At 38.4% G+C, this 13,305-nt stretch overlaps 1 protein-coding gene across 2 annotated transcripts in view; it reads right to left on the reverse strand.

Annotated features, from left to right (window-relative positions):
• Window positions 1–13,305, reverse strand: part of LOC127647485 (E3 ubiquitin-protein ligase SMURF2) — a 65,006-nt gene that overhangs the window by 8,159 nt on the left and 43,542 nt on the right. Inside the window, exons 8-15 of one of the 2 annotated variants that reach the window (XM_052131748.1) lie at window positions 11,352–11,554; window positions 9,910–9,994; window positions 8,457–8,615; window positions 6,635–6,679; window positions 3,126–3,324; window positions 1,562–1,665; window positions 718–832; window positions 319–497 (exon numbers count right to left, since the gene is read on the reverse strand). In XM_052131748.1, coding sequence (XP_051987708.1) covers window positions 319–497; window positions 718–832; window positions 1,562–1,665; window positions 3,126–3,324; window positions 6,635–6,679; window positions 8,457–8,615; window positions 9,910–9,994; window positions 11,352–11,554 — 1,089 coding nt within the window. The remainder of the gene's footprint in view (window positions 1–318; window positions 498–717; window positions 833–1,561; window positions 1,666–3,125; window positions 3,325–6,634; window positions 6,680–8,456; window positions 8,616–9,909; window positions 9,995–11,351; window positions 11,555–13,305) is intronic. The other variant, XM_052131749.1, reaches the window with a different exon arrangement.

Here is a 13,305-nt window from a genome sequence, read left to right on the forward strand (position 1 = left end):
AATGTGAAGTTCCTGACCTGTATCTGCATGATTTTATGCATTGCACTGCTGCCACATGATTGGCTGATTAGATAATTGCATGAATAAGTAGGTGTTCAGGTGTTCCTAATAACACTCACTTTATTAGGAACACTTGTACACCTACTTATTCATGCAATAATCTAATCAGCCAAGTTTACATTGTTAAAATAATTGCAGTGTATTTTACTACAGTACAATGAAAACTATGTATAAAGTACTCTCTTCTATAACATGCAGTGCATTACAGTATTTAATCGGAGTTTGATATTAAATTATAATTATATAAAGTACACTGACAGGATCCAGACGAGGCTGTTATGGAGATCCGGGTCTACTGACTCCATGTCATCGAGAGTGATGGGTTTCCCTAGCAACTGCTTATAGAAGGGTAGAGTAAAGCCACCATCTATATAGTGGCCATGGAAAACTGCCATTCCCATGATCCTCCCCACAAAGTGGAAATAGGATAAGTGCTCCTAAAAAAAACAAAGCAAATGGATGAAATGTTTTTGAGTTGTTACACCAACAGGTTAACCAATTAGCAATAAGCTAAAGGGGTGATTAATTTAGGGATAAGTAGTACATTTCTAAACTATTTAAATTTGAATCAGATAAACATTATTGAAGGATCATACTGCATGTCTCGTTTATGTCTCAGACAGCTTGTGAGTCAGCTTGGTAACTAGGTTGAATTACCGGATTAACAGCAGAGTCAGGGTTGATCTGTAGCGTATAGATGTCATCTCGTGAATACTGGAAGAGCCCGTAGTACGGATTCAACATCTCATGTGAAAGCAAGTATAACCACTCCCTAAAAACACACAAACAAGCAAGAATTACAGACGTTGTATTGTTCCTCATGCCCTTCTCATTTTAACACAGCAAAACATTTTAAGTGTTGCACTTTAATTCTACCACTAGATGGACACACAGGCTTTAAGCTTGACCCACATTGGAACAGATTATTCAATTGACTGTCTTCAGATCTGTGAAATGCATTGTGGAATGAAGACATTATTTCTTCATCATGCAAAAGTGGCAGTAATTCACTGATGCCTTATGTTTGGAATGTAGTTATCTCAGAATGCGTGTTTCGGTTAAATTAACATACTTTCATTATTTACTCTCATTCAAGCGTTCCAAATAATTTTTGTTTTTAAAGAATGTGACATGCGGGGAGGGTAGCGTCTTATGAGGAGGTGTCACTGGGAAGACGGGGTGATTTAGATTTGTTTGTCCAGAAATGGGGCAGGTAATTTGGTAATTTTTGTGGGAGCTCTCAGGTGGGGTGTGGAGAGAGTACTGTAGTATAGTTTTAAGGGAGTATGATTATTATTATTATTGTGTGTGTGTGTATATATATATATATATATATATATATAATTAAATTTGTGAGCTCCAGTGGAGGGGAAGGTATCATAGAAAAAAGTTGCATTTCAGTCGGTTCCTCACACAAAGCTGTTGCATGGCTTCAGGAGACTTGGAATATACTGTAAGGGCTTTTGTTATAGTGTATATTTGTTAAGCGTTCACAACATACCTAGCAACTCCTCCATAGTCGAGACCCTCCTCGCCTCTAAACTTCACCATCAACCTCTTCCACAGGTCCTTCGGCCTCATTTTCATCACCTGCCGGTATGATTCCTGAGAGACAAGGAGGTGAAATCAGTGTTATTATTGTTCACAAAAAAACAAAACACTAACATAAACATTAGTGTTAACACAATTGAAAAAACTGTAACGAAAACTACACATAAATAAAAAACGAATAAAATTAAAGTAACAAAAAAAACACAGAAATACAAATAAAAATGAACTAAATAAAAAAAAAAAAAAAAAAAAAACTGAAAATGAACTTAAAATAGAAATACATTTTCATGACTCCAAAACTGGTTGCAATTTTCAAATTACGACTTGTTAATTTGAAAAATTTTTGCTACACCCATTTTTGTTTGTTTTGCAATTTAGTGTGCGGTTAGCAACGTTTGATTTATGACTCAAACTGAAATGAAAGAAAAATTACCACAAATGCATTTTAATTTTTTATATTTAGATTTTAGTGACAAAATGCCACTAGATAGCGATACATTAACATACTCATAACACTCATAACATACTACAACTAAACATTTGGAAAACACAAAACAAACTAAGAGTCATAAAGTGAAAAAACTATGAAACTAAATTGAAAAGGACAGATAAGAAAAAGCACAAAATATAAAAAACTCTACACTATAATGACCCTGGTTAAAATGTAAGAAGCGCCACAGAAAGGTGTCCAATACATTATAAAGATATAATGTTAATGCTCAGGTGAGTAATGACAATGCTGCGCCGAGAAGACTACTGGTATATCAGTAACAGGAAAACTGTTCCAATGTGATGACCTATTACAATCTTTCATTTTACAAGCTGGCCAATAATCTCAAAGAACGAAACAAACTCAAGAATCCACGCAAAGGTCTCATGCAATCCAAATGTTTAAGGCCAGACTCGTCCATGGGGAGAGAGCACAGTCTCCATGAATGCTTCATCCAGAAATGCCTGTGTGCATTCAGCGCAACACCCATAAACACCCCGAAACAGATGACCAAACAGGCGCCCAAGCCAAAAATCCCTTCAGGCTGAGCGAAGAGAGAATGGGGGGGGGGCACTGATTAAACTCAGAAACATGTGTGCAGTGAGAGTCATTCGCATTCTCTCCATAGCCGAGGTGATCGCAGCACGCTATTACAGTTTAACAGGGTGTCTGATGCATTATGGCTTTTTCCATTCATAAATAGATTTGTGAGTAACATCAAGCAGAACTCAAAGGCTGTTATGGTAAATGTTAACCAGGCCTTTAGGCTTTCCAAGTGCTATTAAAGGTCTGATCCTTGGTGGTCATGTTCATAGTAGTGCAACTAACTATCTGAGCACATCAGTGAAATGTAATCATATTATCAGTAAAGCAGTTTGAAAAGTTGCTGTATACAATTTAATATTATACAAATATTTTACTAAATTCATTATTAGAAGCTTTACTGTTTGAGTTTAAAGTAGCAAATTAATGGTTCCCTCTGAACTGCTTGTTTTTATGTTTTAATATGAGTTGAGGGTCTCACCTCAAAGATCTCCTCGCGGGAGACCTCGATACGGCAGTGTCCCGCCTGAGGCTGCTGTTGGGACAGCTCCTGTCTCAAGATCTTCAGCTTCTGCACCAGATCTCGCTTGTACTTGGGCACCGTGAGACATTCTGGGTCTTCTGGGAGATTTCCGGGAGACACGACAGTCTGGGCCTGCTCCTTCAGCTGCCCGGGACGACTGCAGAGAGGTGAACAAAATGAGACAAGGCATCTCTTGCAAATCATCTGCATTCTGTCATGCACACATCAGATCATAGGCGGAAATTGCAGGGGTTGGGGGTCAGGACTCCCCATCTGAGGGTTGCCCCCTCCTAAAATATCATTAAAATATGTGTATTGTAAATAATATAAATGATATATTCTTAAAATAACTGTTTAAGAAATAAAAATAATACAAAATGCAAACGGGGCAACAACAAAAAAAACCTTGGTGTCCCCTTCAAAAATTGCTCTTGAGAATTGTTATGTTTATTGTCCCCCCCAACATTTTGATGAAATTTTCACCCCTGCATCAGATTGACCCTATCTTCACCCGTGCAGGCTTCAACAAAGGCCAAATTTACAGATATGTGACATGCCAGTGCCAGACGTGACCAAAGTCTACCAGAGATAAAATAAACAACTTTCCAAAAATAGATGGTTCCCACAATCTTCAATGTGGACAGGTGGACAAAGTGACTGATATGGATATGGCTGAGACCTAGAGAGCAGGATGGCTAACAGTCGATATAATGCCCATATTATCATCTAATATATTTCTATTGTGCTTTCTCTATGATGTCCAGCAGCTATACGTTGTCGCGTGTGTGTGTGTGTGTGTGTGTGTGTGTGTGTGTGTGTGTGTGTGTGTGTGTGTGTGTGTGTGTGTGTGTGTGTGTGTGTGTGTGTGTTCGTGCACTGTGGTCTGCATTCCTGAAGGTCTGTGGCCTCTACAGAGCCACACCGAGCTGAAATGTCACATCCTGCTGTTCGGCAAATCTCCTGTATGCATGTGTTGCAAGTGTGCAAGACATTACAGCTTAATAATACATATACACAATTAATTTCACATAAGATTAAATGTGTTTGAGATTAAGGAAAATGGACAGTAATGGTTTGCAATGACGTAGCATGCAAAAGGAATCTGTGAGTACAGAACTCTGCCGAAAGCTATGAAGATTTTTTTGCAGAATTGCATCATCTATCATTAACAAAAGTAATACAAATTTCCCCCCATTAAATGTATGTTCATTATAGTTCGGCTGATAAAAAAGGTGGAATAAAAAGGCAGAGTAAGACAGGTAAAGAGATGGATGAATGAGTCCAAGGAAGAAATGTGCATTCATTCATACATGAACGATACATTCCTCAACCTGAAAATACATGCTCCGAGCAAACAACTAAACTAACATTTGTCTTACTTCACAACCACTCTCACATTCTCATTTATCCATGTGACACGGACCCTGACACTCATTCACTCACTCTACGTGACCCCACATTCCTCACATATTCCCTCCCCCTCTTTCCTATTCCGACATGAATGGACCCTATAATGGACACAGATGTTAAATAAAGAGTTTCACTAATTATTAATAATTATCAGACTTTATATATTTATAGTCATTTTGCAACAGCTTCAATTCAGAAATTTGAGTCACAACTATCTATTTTATAATTCTGAATTTACAGTATGTTGTACCACACTGGACTGATTTAAGATCTGGTTTGCATTTAAATCAATGATCTGAATACGCCCTAAATCAGTTCTTACACTAAAACAGCCTGTTGTGAATGACGATATGCAAACATAAATGTCTCTTGTTGCACATGCTCTTAGAAAGAAGATTTTTGGATCACTTGTCTGACTTTAAAATCAACGAACCATGAAATCCTGGATATGCAACAACAGGGAGGATTCATCAAAACAGTAACTCATGCATGCACACACGCACAACCATACGAATACATACACGTGTGTGCCAACCATACATACAACGTTCCCATCATGCACTTAAAATGGTTAATGATTATGAGATCATAAACCAATTAGGAGAACATAAACTGATCAATGCTGAAATAAACATGCAAAGCAAAGTGGATTTTTGCTGGATGACGGGGAGGCGCAGCACGAGAGGTGAGATTTTCTACTCTGATATATGGCAGATGTCCTGACAGATACTCTATCCACATAATCTATCTGATGTCTTTTCCAAAGTATAACTGAATCACCAGGGACATTTAGTTTAGAGCAGTCTGTCTGCTTGATGAATAAGGAGCAGTTTACACAAAACGTGCTTTTTGCAATTGGACGCTCTGGACTATTGCGCAACATCTCGAACAGGATGTTGCGCAATTTTTTAAATGCCGGTGAGTTAAAGTTTAAGGTCAAGTTATAAAGTACGCAGACTTTTAAAAATGCGTCTCAAGCTATGTTAGGTGTCATCTGATTACAAAGTCATTTGTTACTCTAATCGAATTATTTTCAGTCAGTAAATTCTCGTAATCAGATTACAGTTACTGACATTCAATGAAGTTACTTAAAAGTACTCGAGTCCCATACATTTCTAAAATTATTTACATAGAATACATTAAAACATGAATTCATTTGTAAGCCTGTTTGGGTTTCAGCGATAGCTGAAGGGCGTGCGTCCTTAAACGAATCATTTTGTTGAACGTATGACCTGCGTGCCACAATGAACGAGGAGGAAATAGACATTATGTGAAAAGTATCTTAGAAAGTAACTTAAAAGTAAGGTAATTAGTAATGTGATTACATTTTTACAAAGTAATCAGTAAAATAATCTTATTACAATTTTAGATAAGTAATTAGAAATTTGTAGCGAGTTACTTGTAGGTTATCTAACATTGGTCTTGGGACACTTGTGTTCAGTTTTACTGTTTTTTTTTGTTTTTTTTAGCAAAAACATGTTTGTTTTGAACAGGCCATTAATCAAAACGATCAGTTCATAACTAGAGATAGACCTATGTATCAGTAAGGCTGAGGATTTAGACATACTTGGCACTTCAATGGGCACATAGAATTCATATACTTAAAACGAATTTGAAAACAGAGTAAATGCTTTGTAAAATAAATCTGCGTTGCTCATTGAAAATCTTGGGTCGACCTATAAATAACACTCAGTCAACACATCCAAGTGGACATTTTACATCGCTTTGGCTGGGTTCCTCTTATTTTTGTCCGAGTTGTGGTGCATGTATGTGAAGAAAAGATGCTAGGCGAGATTTATTTACGGAATATTATGAGGATTTGTAATATATGTCCTGATAATATGCCGTACCCCTCTGCATTTTCTTGTTACTGCAAAAAAAAAAAGTGGGAAGACGGAATGTGGGACACGTCCTTTGATCTGTCAGAACAGGAAAAGGGAAACTAAATCGCTTCCCATTAATGCATTCCACTGGCTCACACAACACGCAAGCATGCACGGTCACACACATTCACGCATACAGATGAAAAATTGAGGAAATGGTCAATCTAGTCTCACCTGCTCTGAGCCTCAACGGCACTTCGGGAACCATTTGGACTGGGACTGTGAGAACAAATATGAGAAACCAGGAAAGATTTGCAAGAGTTTTGAATATATATACAGTGAGGAAAATAAGTATTTGAACACCCTGCTATTTTGCAAGTTCTCCCACTTAGAAATCATGGAGGGGTCTGAAATTGTCATCGTAGGTGCATGTCCACTGTGAGAGACATAATCTAAAAAAAAAAATCCAGAAATCACAATGTATGATTTTTTTAACTATTTATTTGTATGATACAGCTTCAAATAAGTATTTGAACACCTGAGAAAATCAATGTTAATATTTGGTACAGTAGCCTTTGTTTGCAATTACAGAGGTCAAACGTTTCCTGTAGTTTTTCACCAGGTTTGCGCACACTGCAGGAGGGATTTTGGCCCACTCCTCCACACAGATCTTCTCTAGATCAGTCAGGTTTCTGGGCTGTCGCTGAGAAACACAGAGTTTGAGCTCCCTCCAAAGATTCTCTATTGGGTATAGGTCTGGAGACTGGCTAGGCCACGCCAGAACCTTGATATGCTTCTTACAGAGCCACTCCTTGGTTATCCTGGCTGTGTGCTTCGGGTCATTGTCATGTTGGAAGACCCAGCCTCGACCCATCTTCAATGCTCTAACTGAGGGAAGGAGGTTGTTCCCCAAAATCTCGCAATACATGGCCCCGGTCATCCTCTCCTTAATACAGTGCAGTCAGCCCTGTCCCATGTGCAGAAAAACACCCCCAAAGCATGATGCTACCACCCCCATGCTTCACAGTAGGGATGGTGTTCTTGGGATGGTACTCATCATTCTTCTTCCTCCAAACACGGTTAGTGGAATTATGACCAAAAAGTTATATTTTGGTCTCATCTGACCACATGACTTTCTCCCATGACTCCTCTGGATCATCCAAATGGTCATTGGCAAACTTAAGACGGGCCTTGACATGTGCTGGTTTAAGCAGGGGAACCTTCCGTGCCATGCATGATTTCAAACCATGACGTCTTAGTGTATTACCAACAGTAACCTTGGAAACAGTGGTCCCAGCTCTTTTCAGGTCATTGACCAGCTCCTCCCGTGTAGTTCTGGGCTGATTTCTCACCTTTCTTAGGATCATTGAGACCCCACGAGGTGAGATCTTGCATGGAGCCCCAGTCCGAGGGAGATTGACAGTCATGTTTAGCTTCTTCCATTTTCTAATGATTGCTCCAACAGTGGACCTTTTTTCACCAAGCTGCTTGGCAATTTCCCCGTAGCCCTTTCCAGCCTTGTGGAGGTGTACAATTTTGTCTCTAGTGTCTTTGGACAGCTCTTTGGTCTTGGTCATGTTAGTAGTTGGATTCTTACTGATTGTATGGGGTGGACAGGTGTCTTTATGCACCTAATGACCTCAAATAGGTGCATCTAATTTAGGATAATAAATGGAGTGGAGGTGGACATTTTAAAGGCAGACTAACAGGTCTTTGAGGGTCAGAATTCTAGCTGATAGACAGGTGTTCAAATACTTATTTGCAGCTGTATCATACAAATAAATAGTTAAAAAATCATACATTGTGATTTCTGGATTTTTTTTTTAGATTATGTCTCTCACAGTGGACATGCACCTACGATGACAATTTCAGACCCCTCCATGATTTCTAAGTGGGAGAACTTGCAAAATAGCAGGGTGTTCAAATACTTATTTTCCTCACTGTATATATATATATATATATCAGAGCTGGCCTTAATCTTGGCTAAATAGCAACTTAATTTTTCTTTTCTTGTTTTGAATGATGTTGAGTTGAAAACACAAGGGAGAAAACTAACTTTAGGACAAGGTGCAGGTTAGCAGAGAGACGTGGGTCTGTGAACTGAGTGGTTCGGTTGTTGTGGTCTACAAAGTAAACCCGCCCAGTGGCCGTGTTCCTAATCTCCCAGCCTGGAGGCAACGGACCCAACTCCTCACAATTCACGTTACTAAGATCCCTGTAGGGTGAGAGAGATATAGAGAGACATTTTTATTAGTTCAATTTAAGACATTAATGGGCTCTGCTGCACAAACTATGGAGGACAAAACCTGCTAAAATAATAAATAAATACATAAATAAATGTAATTATTGATGGTTTAGGAGAGCTGTAGGCCGGTATGAATGTCGAAGCACATCCTGGATTGTTAAACTCTCTGTAAAATTCTAAATCTGTGCGAGTCAGAGGGTGCTGAGGTGGGACGTCCATCTTATTTGCTTCCGATATAAATACTATTGAGCTCTCAACCAATGATGCACTGGAGCTACGCAAGGACCGCCTCCCTCATTTCCATGTTGCACAAAGTACAAATAAATACATGTATAAATACATAAATATATATGGGAATATATAAATATATGTGGGAATAAATAAAATTTAAAAATAAATGAACACATAAATAAAAAAATAAAATCAATGCAAAATAAATGAATAAAAATAAAGTTACAAATAAATATAGAAAATAATAAAAGGAATAAAGTCATACAATAATAAATATAATTAAAAACGAATGATATTTGTTTTATAAAAGACATTTATTCCTTTATTATTATTACATTTATTTATTTATTATTTTTGCAGGTTTGGGCCTCTATAAAGAACAGTCGTTTTCTTCTCTATGTCGAGCTGCAAAACAAATGAAATATGACTGCATTACGATTTTGAAACTTTATTCTGCACCAAGGATTTTGGCTTGTACATAAGCGCACACAGAACAAGCTAATGTCCTACTTCTTTAGTTAGAGGATCCTTCAACATCAAATAAATACTTTACTCTTACTAATTAACCCATAAGTGCTTCAAAAGCACTTTGGGTTATAATTTAATTCTGATAACAAGCCTAACAATGCTTTTGAAGCTACCTAGTCTAACATCCATGTCACATTATAAAGCAAAAAGAGAATGTAGAGGAGTACAAAATAGGAAAGATCAAAGCAAGATACCTAAAGAGAGACAAAACAGAGAGAGCGAGAGGACAAACGTGAGAAAGTGAAAAAACGATTGGGACAAAACAAACTTTAGTGTTGATTCTTTGAGCCTAATGCCAAACATCATCAAAGTAACAGACCATGGGTTTTCAAAGTCTCAGACATTAAACAATGCATGCATCACTCATAGTTAGAAAGAGGTGTATTGCTTACACGCACAACACTAGTAGTACTATGGTCACTAGTACAAGGCGCCACAGCTAGACTAACAGCACATAAACAGAGTTGTATTAAATGCATTAAATATTTGAAAGTAAAGGAAGTACCTGGGCACTCTGGGGTCATGCCACGTGCTGACGCCAGTCTGTGTGTGGAGAAAGTAGACCTGGCCCTGCTGTGTGGTCCGTTGCTCTGTGGATAAACACCAGGGGGCGCCATAATTCATTAGCAAGATGATAAAAAGATGAGTGGCAGAATATAATAATTTTTTGTAAGTATATATGTGTGTGTGTGTGTGTGTGTGTGTGTGTGTGTGTGTGTGTGTGTCTGCGCAGTGGTACAGTGGCATGATAGTTTCAGATTTAGATTCACCACATGCGTACCTGATCCATCTCTGGAAACCATGACCATCACATTATCACAAACAAATCTTAGAGCAAGTAAAACCGAGTACAGATATTTCAACTCAGATATTTTTACTCAAAAATCAAGACACACATATAAGAAATTATATTGTGCATATAGAAAAAGAAGCCTATTTTTAGGCCATCATGAGTTTTTTTTACATTGTTCTCATTACTGAAATGTAAAAATAATTATACAGAATATAATTTCAATATTAACATATTTAAACATCGTAGTAGTGCTCCTTTGGTACCGCATTTAATTTCCACTTATAATGAAAGAATCATTGTACAACGGCATTGTTTTTGTTACTATAATACAGAACAAAATCTGATGTAGTAATATGATTCATCAATGAAAACAATAGGAATAAATAATTCAAAAATCACATAAATCAATAAATTACGGACACATATTTGTGTGCAGGATCAAAGTGACCACATCACTAATTAAATTCAGCGGGAGGTGGGCAGTGTTGGTTCTCCAAGGGTTTTTGGCCATACCCTAGGTTTTTGTAAATCGCCGCTACTGGATGAATGGATATAATTTAATGCACAACTAAATAAATACTGCCAAAGTCTTTAAATTAAATGCAAAACAATTAAATATCCATGCCATTATTGCTGCTTGATCCCCTCTGGCCCTAGCACATTTCTGACACTGAGTCTACAGGACTCAGTGTCAGAAATGTGCTACTTCAACAGAGAAAAGCACACAGAGCTCCATTTAACTTGTGTCTATAACCTCTGGCCTCTGAATCTCTCCACACACACACACACACACACACACACACACACACACACACACACACACACACACACACACACACACACACACACACACACACACACACACACACACACACACACACTTACTTCCAGGTCACTCGTCTGACCCTGCAGCTGGTGCTGACGACACAGAGGTATTTCAGACAAGTTCCTTTTTCTACAGAGCTCAAGAGACATTTTAATTACTTCTGCTGCAGTGCAAACTTCACTTTTCCAGAGCACGACTGTGTGTGTGTGTGTGTGTGCGTGCGTTCGTGAAACTCAGTGTCACATGTATGTTGCAGAGTGTATTTTTGACCTTTGCAAGATGCACATTTTTTGTGGAAGAACTGGTGTGTGTGTGTCTTTGAACGAACCATATCCTTCGGGCAGGTCGGGTGGTGTGTGTAGGTGAGTTCTGCTCATGTAATTTCTGTGTCTCTGAGAGCGAACCCTGCGCTCTTGCATGCGTGGGTCATCTGCAGGTACACCCGCCGCCCCGTTGGGCGTCATGATGGGTGTGTTCTCATCCACCAGGCAGCTGAGGGGCCGGCCGGGGCTCGAGTACTCTGACGCAGGCCTGTGTGAGTGAAAGAGAGAAGGAGAGTGTTAGGAATATTTAGGTGCTTATTCCCTTATCCCCCTTTAATATTTTAGGGGATAAAATGGACAACATTTAAAACTCAGAATAGCATCTGGTTCAGAGAGCATTCGCTACAGTTATATTGTAAAAATGTATGCAAAACCTCATAAGTCTTAAACATGTTATATCTTTAATAGGAGGAGAATGAGGAACAGTTTGGGAAACTATTTCCCGTAGCGCTAATGACCATGCAATGCACATCAAGATATTTGCTGAAAAATTACTTACATTCCGGGTTATCACCAAAAACGAAAATCGCATGCTTTCAGAAGATATGGAATATAACGCACGAATCGCATGGACTACTTTTATGATACTTTTGGATCCTTTTTATGCTTAAAGCAAAACCCAAAGCCATTGTATTGACAAGACAGGATGCAAGACTGTAAAACAAAGAGGTGTGTAGAGATAGACCGATAGTGGATTTTGCTGATAATTGATTAATCGGCCCATAGTTTTTTAAAATATAAAAATGTATAGAATGTAGAAATATAAATCTTTCCTTACTATGAAGGGCACAAACGTTAAGGCTTCAAGAGTCCAACATGAATAAAAACATTGATTTTTTTGATTGATTGATGGCGGCTGTGGTTCAGGTTGGTAAAGCGAGTTGGCCGCTAATCGCAGGACAGTTCGATTCCCTGCCCACATGACTCCACATGCCGAAGTGTCCTTGGGCAAGACACTGAACCCCAAGTTGCTCCCAATGGCAGGTTAGCACCTTGCATGGCAGCTCTGCCACCATTGGTGTATGAGTGTGAATGTGACACAGTGTAAAGTGCTTTGGTAACCTCTAAGGTTAAAAAAGGTACTATATAAAAGTGCAGACCATTTACCATGTTGTTTATTGTTCAACCATAATCCTAATAGCAATCAGAAAAAAATTCAGATTTGGTGTATAACATGGGACTTTAAAACTATAAACAAGCACGAAACTCACCAGAAACTATTATTTTGAATGTATTAGTGAAAATAGCATCTCTCTTTGCATGCCTTCGCGTCAATGTAAATCACTTGATTATATGAAACAAAATATGCACTGACGCAAGGATAAAAATATGGATGACTATTGTTAATGAGGAACGATTTAGTTGCAGCAAACCCCTACACCATTATATCAGTCTACATCCACAAAGCTCGACTTGGTGGTTAGAAATCTGGGCTGGAAACCCAGTGGTTTTAAGTTCAACCACCCTCCACTAAGCAAAGCACTTAACACCAGGTAGCTCCACTGGGATTGTCTCTGCAGTTAAAACATCCTGTAAGTTGTTAAATGAATAATGTAATGATGTCAAAGCTATGCATTGGAGCACACTGAGCAGCTAAGCAACTTGACATAGTGTGGCAAATCATATAGTGAAAACTCTCCAACAAGGCAGCAAAATATGTGTCCTTTTCCAGCTGCCCCGTTCGACTTCAAGTGCTGTTATTGTGATGTGGAACCATCTAAGAACAACAGAGGCTCAGAAAACGAGAACAGCGGGCTAAATCATTTTGAGAAAAAACATTGTCTGCCCTCGGTTTCAACATTCCCTACGTTCCAGTCCAAGAGTGATATTTAAAGACCATGAAATAAGTCAGAATGTGTAACTTACATTGTGTATATGATGTTTCCGTAAAAACGAGCTACACAAAATGCAAAATCTGGATAAAGAAAATCTAAAAAATTAGCTACACTTCAGCATATT

The sequence above is a fragment of the Xyrauchen texanus genome, chromosome 8 (genome assembly GCF_025860055.1).
Source record: "Xyrauchen texanus isolate HMW12.3.18 chromosome 8, RBS_HiC_50CHRs, whole genome shotgun sequence".
In the NCBI taxonomy this organism is placed as follows: domain Eukaryota; kingdom Metazoa; phylum Chordata; class Actinopteri; order Cypriniformes; family Catostomidae; genus Xyrauchen; species Xyrauchen texanus.